The 13504-nt window shown below is 45.0% G+C and overlaps 1 protein-coding gene and 1 pseudogene across 4 annotated transcripts in view; one reads left to right on the top strand and one right to left on the bottom strand.

Moving 5' to 3' along the window:
- Nucleotides 1-4580: 4580 nt before the first annotated feature.
- Nucleotides 4581-4699, top strand: LOC112476075 (annotated as a pseudogene).
- Nucleotides 4700-5447: 748 nt separating this feature from the next.
- Nucleotides 5448-13504, bottom strand: part of TFDP2 (transcription factor Dp-2) — a 113094-nt gene continuing 105037 nt past the window's right edge. For all 4 annotated transcript variants that reach the window (XM_006907179.3, XM_006907181.3, XM_025043652.1 and 1 more), the window contains 2 exons: nt 12281-12386; nt 5448-12069 (listed from right to left, as the gene is read on the bottom strand). In XM_006907179.3, the coding sequence (XP_006907241.1) occupies nt 11886-12069; nt 12281-12386 (290 nt within the window). In that variant the 3' untranslated portion in view covers nt 5448-11885. The remainder of the gene's footprint in view (nt 12070-12280; nt 12387-13504) is intronic.

Here is a 13504-nt window from a genome sequence, read left to right as displayed (position 1 = left end):
GGCTTCTCCGGGCAAGTGTTCTCTTGTTAGCAGCTGCCCACACTCGAGTATGGAAAAAATTCAGAGGCTGCCAGTTAGAACGAGCATATTCATGGCAGCGGCGGGCAGACGACTACCTGGCACTGGACTGGGGGTGGAGGTGGGATGGAACAGCCGTTTCCGTATGCGAAACAAGAACCGTGTTGTCTGGGACTTAGCAAAGCTATGCAGCCCTCAAACTTCCATGGTCTCTTCCTGGCTTATAGAAAATAAACTACTAACCTTCCTGAGGGGAGAGAAAAGGTATAGTCCGCAGGGGCCTGGGTTGACTGGAAAAGCACAATCGGTTGGTGGGCAGGTGCCCAGGGGTGGGTGACGGGGCGAGGTCCGGTGCCCCCTCCCTTTTCCTAAGAGTCAGGTTTTATCTGCTGCATCAGCTTGTTTTCTACTATTACCCACTTCTGAAGCCAGGCAAATGCCACACCTTTGCAACTTTTCACTCTTTATCTCATTCCTCTCTTGACTCAATCCAGCAGAAACAAAACTACTAGGGTAGTAAAAGCCAGTTTTTCACACCTTAATTCAGGCTTTGGCCAGATAATCCATGCTGAAGGTGAGAGCACTATTTAGTTATTCAAAACTAACCAAAAGGTCAACATACTTTGAAAAAGCATGTAGACCACTTATTGATTCATTCATTTACTCATTCCATGAAGACTGAGAATTTAGCATCATATTTTAGCCATTGTACGGCCCTGAATTTACAAAGATAAAAGAAAGTCGATATATAACAAGCAAGTTCCCGATTGTATGTTATTTTCAAAGAATTTCTAATTTCCAATAAGCAAAGATTTTCACTGGTTTCCCTCACACTGACAGTGAAGCTTGAGAATTCCTGAGTGAGGTGGGCGTGGGTTTGTGATGCCTGAGCCTCTGAGCCGCAGTTAACTTTTCCTCCCTCCTCTTCCACGCAAGCGTTCCAGCCATAGAGGCCCTTCAAATATCCCAAACACCCACAACGTCTGCATGTGTGCACACATGTGCGCACACACGTAGTATCTCATAGGAGAGAGGAAGACAGGTAAATGTGTGCAAAGGACACTCCCTCCCTCCTTCCCCCCACTGAGGGCGACATCTCTCTTCACTTAAAAATTTGTCAAGAACATCAACAGGCAGTCAACTGCGGAGTATGTTGTAATACTGCTTGTCGAACGTGACAAAATCCTACAGAAAAATTGGGATTTTAGTAGAGGATTACGCATAGGAATTATTTTATGTGATTTGGAATAATGTGTGCGTGTATATATAAATATATAAACGAAAATTAAAAAATGGCAGCTCATCCGAGATCATCAAATGAGGAGAAATCATTAATTTATAGCCAGCAGGACCTTAACTGAATCAGAGACTCCTAGTGCAGCAATTGGTATTTGTCGAGTCTCCTAAACAAAAACCTAAATAAAACACACCACCACGACAAAGGAGACCCGTGCTTTTATTTACCAAATGCTAGAGTTTCCGACCCCGCCCGCAGCACCCGAAGGGAACACACAGCCTCCACTCGCTTATGGCCCATCGCCCTCCAGGGCCTCCACAGCTCCCATGGCTGATGCTATACGGATGCTGCCATCTTTCATTTCTGTGCTTTCTCTGCCCGCAGTATTTCTCTCCAGCTTTTTCTCCCATCTGTTTTTCAGTCTCTCCTTTGTCAGGCTCACTGGGAGTGGGCCCAGCTTGCCCCAGCAGGCACCTACCTCCCAGACCAAACCTGAACCCCAACCCCAACCCCAACCCCAACCCCACCCCTGGATTTGCTCATGCTTTTGCCCTCCAGGCTCTGAGAAACCTTTCCGGAGAGACTCAGGCAGAGGACAAGATAGGGAGAAAGAACCTCTGTTTCCTCAGCAGGCCGATTTCTTTGGCCAGGCCAGTCTTTCATCTGCATAATCAATGTATAAACGAGCTTCCTGGCGTAGGCCCAATAGGGAGATAAGAGCTGCTTCTGTGATAGTGATTCTTAATCTACCAGTTTGGGAAATGTTTTTTGAGAAACTCTCTGGAAGCCCTAGAGGTGGTGGTGTCCATTACGGGCACTGTTTCTGACGACAGACTTCTCTAACGGTCTATCTCTAGGAATCTAGGTGAGGACCGAAGCCAGCGCCCTGGGATTGCTGAAGCTGCCCGCGTGCCAGGTTCTGAGTCAATGCTGTGGGGAAGTAGCAGGTCCCCTCTTGATCTGCCCTGGCTTGCCTGTCTCAGGGGGAAAGGAGAAAGGGAGGGATGCTAACCTCCCTGGTGGATGCACTGCAGTTTGATGGTCAGCGTCTTTTTACGTGCCTTTATCCGACTTCCAAGGAGGTCCCCAGGGCTAATGTTGGTTTTTTTGTCTTAGAAGTAATTTCCAAAAGTATTTACTGAAAAAAAAAAAAATCTGTCATTTTTGTTCCCTTCGTTAAGTGTTTACTGAATTTTGATAAAACTTGAGGAAACAGTCCATTTCATAGATGCTCGCTGGATGCGCTGGAGCCCTTTATACAGAATAGTCCACCACCAGGCAAAAAAGGCCTTGTCTCTACTGACAATACCTAGCTGCTTTAAAAACACATCCCGCAAAAGCCTTTTTCATTGTATTCAGATTCAAGGTCCAAAACAAACCCCTGTTCATTGGAAGCTTAAAAAAAAAAAAAAAAAGCCTATTAGTAGCAGAACCTGAAAATAATTCCTGCAGAGATGGTATCTTTCAGAATCATCATTTTCAGGCTTTAGCTCACATTCTTCTCATGAATTCTAATTGAGTTCTGGCTTTCGGGGGGCCATGGCCAAGTACTAGGGCATGAAGGAAGAAAACAAATCTGAGCTTGGTAGACGTCAATGTACTTCAGGCCCCTTGAGCAAGGTAGGAGTTAAGAAGCAAGAAGGAAGTGGTTGGGTGATAGTTACTGTGCCCCAGAGGCAAAAATGTCAGAGAGTGATTTGCATGAAAGTGAGAAAGTGGTTCTGGCAAATTCTAGCTTGCATTAAATGGGATTGGTTTCACCCACCCAGATACAGGCGGATCCTTGCCAAAGTGCATTTTATACTCTGAGAAGATTTCTTAAAAGCAAGTTTCAGCAAGAAGCTGGAAAGCCCTCCCAGGAAGAAGGTCGAGCTGGCAGTGATCAGGGGCTCCCAGGCACTTGGCAACGGTCCACAGTAAGAACAACAGAGGGAGCCTGCCCCGCAGGCAAGAACACTGAGAAGGCTGGAGGTGTCGATGGTGTAAGCAGCAGTAAGGTAAGAGGAGCCCGTGCTCCAGTGAAGACACAGAAATGGAAGAACTCTGGAACCACAGAAGTAGTTCGTCCATCAGAAGGAATGGTGAGAAAATAGCTAGCTTCTGGGAAAAGGAACTGAAAGTTGATTGTCAGTGGGGTTCCGTCTCCCAGAGAAGACTCTCTTGGTTGAGGCTGTCTTTTCTCTGATGCTTTGTCACCTCAGCCGAGCCTAGCTCAAGATGCTGGTTATTAAAGTGAACAACTGCTTGGGCTCTTCCCTGGTCAGGTGTGTCCGATGGCTACTGATGACACTCCCAGTGGTCCTTCACATCTCAAGACCACATGGTCACAAAAGCAAAAGCACTTCCTTAGAACCAAATGACCCAGTGAGTGTTATTTCCATGGATCCTTGGACACATTAACCAAATGGCACTAAAAAATGGCACTATGGGATAGAACGGGCAGAGAGGGCACAATACCATCATGGACTCATCACTCTAGGAAATCTCTAGGATAAGGGTGTGGGCCCTGACTCCCTACTTCCACACTGGACATTCCACACCACTGCCATCACTTACGCAGTCTACTGAACTCAAGTGAAAGTCTTCATGGGAAGATGCCTTCTTTACTGGCTGTTTACGTTCAAGTGAGTGCTTTCTTAACCATTTCCTAGTGTTGCTCTTCACGATCTGACCCTATTCTGTGATTCTTAAGTTGCTCCAAACTCTTCTGCATCTTCTGACTACCCACGTACCCACCATGCACCCTGCTCAGTTTGTTGGAACGTAGGAGATAGTGTTATCACAGGCTTCTGCCTCTCTCTGGGGCAGGTAGGGATTGCTTGAGATGTTGAGGCACCGCTGTAGCCCCTGAGGCCAGAAGAAATTCTGCTTGAGGCCTGGAAGCATGGCATTCTGTACTCATCACCGTAGTTGTTCTCTTTGATGCTGGTTTGGTGTAAAGGGTAGATAAGCATCTTCTTTAAAAATTGTATTCAGGTCTGTTTCTGGGACTATAAAGACATTCCTTATATTACCTTATAAGATGACCTTAAAAAGATGTAAAGTCATAGGTTTCTAACACAGAAAGCCTTTTTCCCCACTTTTAAATTAATTGGGAGTAAAAGGATTAATAACATTAAATTTCAGGTGGACTTTATATCCGTATATTCTATTTGTTGTGCGTGCGCCACCATAAGTCTAGTTTCTGTCACCTTGTATTTGACTACCTTACCCTCTTCGTCCTCTTCCTAACCCCCTTCCATTCTGGTAACCACCATTCTGTTGTCTGCTATCTATGAACGGGATTTTTTTGTTTGTTTGTTGCTGTTTTATATTCCATGAGCGAGTCTACGGCCATGCTACCCTGAACAAGCCCGATCCCATCTCACCTCGGAAGCTAAGCAGGGTCGGGCCTGGTTAGTACTTGGATGGGAGACCACCTACAAAGACCAGGTGCTGTAGGTGTAAAAAATAAAAAAAGTTAAGGGACCATAAGCTGACAAGGTCCTTGCAATCTGTGAGGTCAACCAAGGGTTGCCTTGCCTAAAATATTCTTTTAAATAAGTAAATAAATTCCACAAATGAAATCAGATGGTTCTTGTCCTTAGCCATCTGACTTATTTCACTTAGCACATACTCACAAGATCTACCCCTGTTGTCACAAATAATAATATTTCATTTTTTATGGCTGAGTAGTGTTCCACTGCATATACATACATCTTTATCCAGTCAAAGGACACTTAAGTTGTTTGCGTGTCTCGGCTATTGTGAATAATGATGCAATTAACATAGGGGTGCATATGTCTTTATGAATAAGTGTAGAAAAGCTTTTACATATCTAACCTATTTCCACCATAGGTGGGACAGGCGGTGTCCATGTATTGGGGAGTGCTCCTAGAAACACCATCTGTAAAACAGTGTAGGAAGCACGACGGGATGAACCATGATGCAGTTGCCAGAGGAACAGGCCAGTTCCATGAGGAACTCTGAAATTGGGGTGAGGCGCCCTTCAGATACACCAAATTGAGGCAAGGAGACTGGGCTTTGTGCCCCCTCGCTGGCTGTGGGTGTGAGCTCAGGCAAGGCAATCCCCTTGAGGATAGTTCTTAGGGGAGGAACTCAGCTGCGGGGGTGTCTCAGTCCTAAAGGTAGGGGACCAGGCATTGCACAATATGCATTAACCCCCCAACCACCAGCTAATAATGAGACAACAACATTTTAAATTATTTATTTTTTTTCTATAGTACATCTCATTCAAATCATACATCAGTCTAATATTTTTTTATCCTCAAGCACAACTGATACTCATTTCAGATGCTTTTTTTCCTTTTCCTTCTTTTAACCTTATAGAATGGAGAAAGATACACTTTAATAGACAAAAACATCACTGAGAGTTTATTAAAAATACAGCTTCCCAGGCCCCACTCCCAGAGCTTCCAAGTATCTGGGGTGGGACTGAGGGATGCAAAATTTTAACCCCTACCCCTGTCAATTCTGCTGCAGGTGGTCCTTGAACCATCCTTAGAGAAACACTGCTTAGGACTTGTCTATTATCTGTCAGAAACAATTTCAGAAAATCCAGGAAATTAAGTATCCAGGAAAATAAGCTCTTCTATAAAATTTCCATATAAAAATAATGGTATTTATTTACAAAGTTTGAGATGCTACAAAATAATACATCACATTAGGTTAGGTACTTCAGTCGAATAAAGTCTACGTTAGGCAAGTCAGATGTGGTGTTTTTCCCTTATCTGTCTTGTTTAAACTGCTGAAAATGTGTGGCACCCTGATGTTTCCTTCACGCAGAAAAAAAGCAGAACTATATTTTCTGAGAAAAAACCTAATAGCACACGATCAGGGTAAAGTATTTCCAAATGAAAAGGTGAACAAACAGGTGATTCGGACTCACATTTTTTTTTTTTTTCTTTTCGTCATAAAGTCGAACATGGCGGTGGTCAACAAAACGTCCCGAGGACCTCACAGTACTGAACCGCGGTCTTCAGAGTCCAGGCCGCCTGAGCAGCTAGTGCAGTTCGCCAGTTGGTGGTTCTGTTTTCCAGGACACTGGAAGGTTGAACCCGTCATGGTACTACTGGGAAAAACAGAACTGCAGCTGCTCAGAAGTCTTTCAACAGAAAAGTATCTGGGTCCTCACAGCCTTCTTAGTATTTAAAAAAACAAACAAACAAACTTTGACTCCAGTCATGAACAAGCAAAATCAGGCCAATTGTTAGTAGACGGTTCCTGGCATGTGAAGATAATACAGTGATAGAATGGTGAGTCTGAAGTGACAGCGATGAGTTTTAAAACCCAAAAAATGATCTGGGGAAATTTCCTCGTTGAGACAGGCATGGACAGAAACAAGCTAATGCGGTACAGAAGGGGCAGCTGGCAACTTTAACCTCTCAAGTCCCCTACCAGTGACCTGTGTGCGTAACCGTTGTCGCCCACGGAGGAGTCTTTCTTCCCAGGGGTGACTGTCTAAACCTGGGGGCTTGTGAATGGAGAGGCCCAACGCTGACACCACAGCCTCATGCTGGGACTCACGAGTGGAGTCCCACTTCTGTTGCCCGCCTGTTTAGCACCCGGTGTGCCAGGGCTGATTTAATCCCAGAGCCACCTGGGAGGGCTGCGGTGAGGGCAGTTTTCAGGAGGCAAAGTGGTCCTTCCAGGACCCTGCCAGACAGGCTGAAGGACATTAGGCAGTCAAGCTCTGGGCTTGTTTCCTGTCTTAATGAGTGGGGTGGAAAGAGGTTCTCTCTCATTGAGACCCTTGGTAAAGAAAAAGTAAATGCAGCTGTAAGCAAGGAGGACCAAAGTCCATTCTACTGGAATAGCAAGAGGTTAAGACAGCGCTGAATTCCATAGGCCTTTTTGTAAAGCAAAGGCCATATAAGAATGAGACGAGATTCTACCTTGCCTGAGAACAGCTGCGCAGACTACATATAAATGAGGATGCTTTCTCCTGTCTCAGCCCCATGACGAGTGAGTGAATGGATGTTTGCTACCATTTAAGCTTCTGTACTTGTCAGGGATTCCAAGGACGTAACTGGAAGGTCAAAGTTTTGTGTCCCATTTTTTCTTCCTTAGCATATAGTGTGAGTGTAGAGTTATGTGGAAAAACTGGACCCCAAAGGTTATCTAAGCATAACTTTTCAGAGATATTTTGGTTATGTAAAGAGGCTCATTCCTGAGAAATGTTATGATTTATGTGGATATTTAAATCGATTTTTTGGAAAAGGTAAAATCTTAAGCAAACATCAGACATTTTCCTTTGGAGTAACAGTGTTTGGCTTGAGTGGAAGTCAAACTGAACATTCTACTGTGAATCAGACAGAGAGGAACATTTCTGAGAATCCCTCAGACTGCACAGTGCAGGCCCCTGGCACACGCTGTGGGCCTCTAATAAACAGATATGATCATCAATGCTTGGGAACCACTGTTTTGGGTGCATGAAAACGGGGAACCTATTTGGGAAAATGGCCCTCTGTAGTCTTCAGCCCCACTAAAGCCAGTCCATAGGCAGAATAAAATTTGACACTTTATGTGTATAATACAAAAAGTAGATCTTTATATATCCAATAACTTATAAAACTAGAAGAAAACACCCAGAAAAGTGATTACTTTTCTCCTGTGTACGTTCAACTGGAAGGTAATGAAGCTAATGAGAACTTCATGGGTGAGTTAGAATCTTCTCTTGGTTTATGGATACTGCCGATAGCTAAGTTTGTTTTTTTTGTTAAATCCTAAAGATTCCTTCACAGTCTCTAAAACGTATGCTTAAAACAGAGCGGCCTTTGGAATTTAGTAGCGATTCCAAGGGCACGTTGTGGGAGAGTGGCATGCTAAGGTATGGAGACATCTGTCTTTCAATTGTCTGATTCAGGACCAATGTCACTTTTTCAGGGGGGCCTTCCTTGGCCACCCCCAGTCAAAGTAGCCTATCGCCTATTGTTCCATTACCATTTTTTTTTTTCGGTAGCACTGATCAATCTGAATGTTTTCTGTTCTGTATTCAAACGCTTACTGAAGGGTTAAATCTTTACATTCACTGTCCAGGGCTCATTCACAGTCTTAAGGTCTATCTCAGATTTGCTGGGGAGGGACCCTTCTCTTACATGCCCTCAGGCAGGGAGCTAGATAGGTATTTAAAGGACCCTTGAAATGTATCACTCATAAAGCTAACCAGGTTCTCTCCCTCTGAGGGTGATTATGGTAGAAGAGGCTGAGGCAGGTCCCTTCCCTGGTTAACCCTGCCCCCAAGAACACCCACCCCCACTGTATTCTGACTGTCCCAGAGGCCTAAGTTACATCTACACTTAGAGCAACTTTGCTGTCTCTTCAACCCAAGTGGCCAGAGTTGGGGTTTAGCAAACAGCCGAGTTATCGATGTCTGCGGGGCTCAAGTGAGCAACTCCTCTGTGAAATATCTCCATTTAAATGACCAGACATGGGCTATCTGTTTGTCGGAGGGCTGACCCTGGCATTATTTTTCAAGTATGGCAGAGTATGGTCACCACTGTAAATTTTGCTGAGGAGGTGGAGTTATCCCCTTTCAGCCTGGTAAAACTACATGAAGTTTTCTCCCCGCCACTTCTACACAGAATTGCAGGAAACGAAACATATGGTCATCATTTGCACAGTTGTCCAGGGGCAGTGGGCATCACTGACGGGTGAGGATTCACTGTGACAGCACCTCCTTTGCCACCTCGTCGGCAAGGTTCTCCGTGGTCATAAGGCACAGTGTATAGCAACACTCAGAGAAGCTGCTTTTATCACCTTGTCATCGCATGAAAAGATTAAGTGGATGAGACGCTTCACAGTGGGGGAGGGTGAAGGAAAGCCTGGGCAGTGCCCGGGGGCGCCTCGAGCTCTGCTGTGAACCCTGGCGGCACTGCCCTTCCCACGCACAGTCAGATACGGCAGGCCTGATGCCACCTGCGCGTGCTAAATGGAGCAAGAATTCACTGACCGAATGACACTATGTGTTTGAAAGAGTAATAGCTAAACTGACCCTCAAGGGGGGGAAAAGCCTCTAGAACTCCCCAGAAAGCAGTGTGACCAGCACCCTTCGAGAGGGGTGTCCATGTGTGCACATGCGCGCATACAAGTAACCCCCCGGTGCTGCTCCTCTAAAGAAGCCTCGCTGTTGTATTGTAACCTAACATCTTTTCACTCTGACTTCTATATGAAATCGTGACCGAGGGCTGAGCTTTAGACCCAGACAGATCTGTTTAGGAGAGATTAGGGAGAATAACAGAATTTATCTTTCTAAACATCTCCACCTAGTTTTCTGCTCAGGTTAAGGCTTTACACCAGCAACATGTACTGGTGACTACAGTGCGACTCTTTTAGATGTCCTCGGCAGTAACCCCAAAATATTACTGAGAATCAGAGGCCATTTCCAGTCAAACACCACACACCTGTGGCTGGGATGGCCGATGATGGGGCACCAATGACGAAGAGTCTTTGGTTGCTTTTTCTTTTAAACCCATGTTATATCAATTTAAAGTTTGATAGCGGCAGAGAGAGAGGGAGAGAGACACGGAGGGAGGGAGGAAGGATGGGAGGGATGGTTTCTCAAGAACTCTAGCAAGGATTTCACTATTTGGTAAAGGGCTGGTTAGGATTCATGTGCCAGCACTGAACGGTGATGTACAGGCCTTGAGAGCCGAATCACAATACTTTGAAGACTGAACAGCTAGCTGCGGCAGCCCGTGGCCTCACCAGGTCGCTGCTGGGCCCGCTCTGAGCACACAGATGGGAAAGGTGAGGGTTATTAAGGGAGGAGGCGGCCTCTTTAAGGACAGTTTGGAAGGGAGCCCGGTTTCACCTGACTGTGCGGCTGACAATCTCCTTGTCAGAACTGTCTCCTGGAGGCCCATGGGGACCGGCTGTGGCCTTTGCAGCTTCCGACTCCTCCCATTTGTCCAGCCGCAGGGGTGTGCCCCAGAACTCAGGCTGAGATGGAATTCTCTGAAGACTGCCTCTCTTTATCTGTGCCCCCTCGAACACTCTGAGTCTGCACGATGGCTCATTTCTGACAGAATCAGTTTTTTGTCTCCAAGGAACTTAAAGTTGTATGTTTTTGTGGATTAGTTTTTAATGGCCTAATGAAAATTTTAGGTCAGCCAAGTTTTTTTTACCTGCAGCTCCCTGTAAGCACAGTGGCAGAGCTGTAAAAAGGCATCCTAACTAAGGCACCCACGCTTCCCCCATGGGATTGAGAAAAGGTGCTGGTTTTGGTGCTGGGCCCACAGATGCTAGATGTATCAGCTGGGGCAAATCCCAATGATTCGAAACAAAGATTTAGAGTTAATTTTCCATTATCATGGGCTCCTTTTCAAGGCCTTAATGTGAAATCAAGTCGGGGTCTGGCCATGGTGGCAGATGTCTCCACACCCCTCCATTCGGAGACGTTAACTGTGAACACACCCACGCTGGGTGCCGGCGGCATCTTTGGCTCTGAGGCTATGAAGCAAGACACTGGGGATCGCGCTTAAACCCAACCATTCAGAGAGTTCAACATTTTTACGACAGTTTCCGTGAAACACGACATCGGGTTAGTTTGAAATGCAATTTACCCAGGAATAAACCCAATAAAGGTCGTTTTGATTCATGAAAATGTACAAAAGGTGACAGGTACAGGAAAACATTGCTGTTCATGTTCTGAAAAAATACATCTTTTAAAAGCAATGACATTTGGTTCATTTTCAATTGCACGATGAGTGAAATACAATGACGGCAGGGGTAAGCAAGCAATTCGGTCATCAGAATTTCTTTTGCTGTAAATGAAAACGCTATATGAAATGCATAGCTTTGATTAAAACTAGACACAATTCCCTTCTCCGTAAAACTCCAGATTCAGAACGCTGGCGAAAGGCAGTGCTGGCAAAGTATTTAATGCACGCAGAAATGCTATTCTATGTTGGCTTCCAGAAGTAGCCCTAAACAATTCTATGCCCCAAATGCATTGGCTAATAATGATCATTTCAGCTTTACTATAAATTATTCTAAATATCACTTAAGTACTTAAGAATTAGCACTCGCTCCTTTCTAGAAGCCGTCTAAGGCAGCTGATGCGTAAAGCACCTCAACTAGACTTTCAACTAGTTCAGCAGTTCAATCTGTGCTCCCGAGGCCACAAGGATTGCCATCTACATCCCTCACTGTACAAGTCGCCCCCGCTGGGACTTTTCATGTTCATCTGTGCCTTGTAAAAGGCAGCCCAGGCAGGGGAGGGAAACTAGAGAAACATAATCATCAAGCGCTGCTCCCTGTAGCAATCTTAATTCTAAGGAGGGCTGCGTGGGCGGGCAGGAACACAAAGACCCCCACCTCGAGGAAGATAAACGAGCTTCATTCGTGCTGCCAATCTTCTGGGACTATCCCCTCTCTATCACCTCAGAAAGCGCACCCTGTCTGAGATGTGATCTAGTGCTCTGTTGTGCAGAGTCTTCACTCACACTACGTTAACTTTCATCTCGATCATGTCAGCCTTCGTGTAATCTGCTTATTGTGTTTCCCTAGTTTTCACTGAACGCACGGGGCAAACAAAGGCAAAGACTGAAGCAATCATTTCAAAAACAAGAGCTCACACTAAAAACACACGAGCGTCAAATATTATTGAAACGTGGGTTTCCTCCTGTCTTTATTCTGGGGAGGAGGAATCCTCCTCGTCTTCTTCCTCGTCTTCGTCGTTGAAGGAACAGGGCGTCTCGCCTCGGGACTCGGAGCAGTGAGAGGCCGCACTGCTGGACTGGTGACTGTTTGGGGCAAGGAACTGCCCAGTTGCTAAGGCCACTTCAGCATCCAAGCAAAACCCCTGGTTTACACTAGCAAACAATTAAAAACACACAGGCTCATTAATGCGGCGTATGTTTTAAGCTTGGTAAAACAGGAATGACAACGCGGGAAAGGAGGTGCCCCTGGCGAGCTCTGCCAAAATCTGTTCAGGACCTATTCTGGCAATGACACGCTGGCTCTCGCCTTCAGAGAGGGACGAGGCTCCGTGGCTTGCCTTTCTAACCCTGAAAAAATACGTACCTTGATTGGGACAAGGTGGCACCAGTGGTCAGGTCTAAATTTGAAACGGATTGGGTAGAGTTCAGAAGGAGTCCCTGATTTAACCAAGAAGGTCCTGTGGAGATATCTATAGGAAAAAAAACAAAAACAGAAGAGGTAGCCTCTGCGAGTTCTGTGGCTGCTACCGTTAAGGGTGAGGAAAGCAGACAAGTAAGGGCATCATAAGCCTGTTCTAAACTATAGCTAGACGAGTCTCCCGCCCTCAGAAAAACCCAGGTTTCCTCAGCTTGGAAAAAAAAAAAATTTCTAGAACATAAGAACAGGAAAAAAATACAGAAAAGCAGACTATAACAAGAAAGAATTAATTCAAATTAAACGAATCCTACAACCTCATTTTTTTTTTTTTTTTTTAATTTCAATAGGAGAGGGCAGCTCACTGAGTACAAGGATCACCATACTACCCTGGACACCTGCTGTCCTCATCACAAAAGACTCAGGGACTCTGAGACTGTGGATGTGAAAAGCCACAGCCAGGAGTGAGTAAAGAGAAAGTCAAACCAGAAGTATCAGTGAGGACAGAAAGATTTTTACCAAAACTCCCATTGCACCGTCTTTTTCAAGTGCCCATGGGTGAATTCAGTGATACAAGTCATCAAAGATCTATTATTTTCCCCAGTATCCTTTGCTTATAACTCAAACTAGCCCTTATTTTAAAAGGTCACAAGCAGTCACGTTTGTCTCAAGGGTGAGACAGGTATTCCTGTTTCAGCCTGCATGCCGTATTTTGGATATATCCTTTTGATCTTATTTTCTACGCATGTACCATATTTCTCCTATCACAACCTTGATCAACTCTTATTGTAATTTTATTTGTTTAGTACTTGTCTCCTTATCTAAAATGTTAGCTCAAGGAAGGCAGTGACTGGAACATATCTAAATGTTACTGAATGAATGCATTTACAAAATAGTGAGTTTCTCTCTCTCTCTCTCTCTCTCTCTCTCTCTCTCTCTACCTACCTACCTACCTACCTACCTGTACATTCCTAAAAAGAAATCCTTTGAGCTACATTATGAGATAAAATTGAACGTACACTCAGAAAACGTAATTTGCCAAAATGAGCTTTTATGCTATTTAATCAATAGTTCTGTAATTACTGTGCAAAAATAAATAAATAAAACTGTGTGTACTGGGATTGGAATCTCTGCCATCCTGGCACCGTCTGACCGAGTGAGAGGCTTCCTATG

The sequence above is a fragment of the Pteropus alecto genome, unplaced genomic scaffold (assembly GCF_000325575.1).
Source record: "Pteropus alecto unplaced genomic scaffold, ASM32557v1 scaffold92, whole genome shotgun sequence".
NCBI lineage: Eukaryota > Metazoa > Chordata > Mammalia > Chiroptera > Pteropodidae > Pteropus > Pteropus alecto.
The sequence above is the reverse complement of the archived record's forward strand: the minus strand, read 5'-3'. Positions and strand labels throughout refer to the sequence as shown.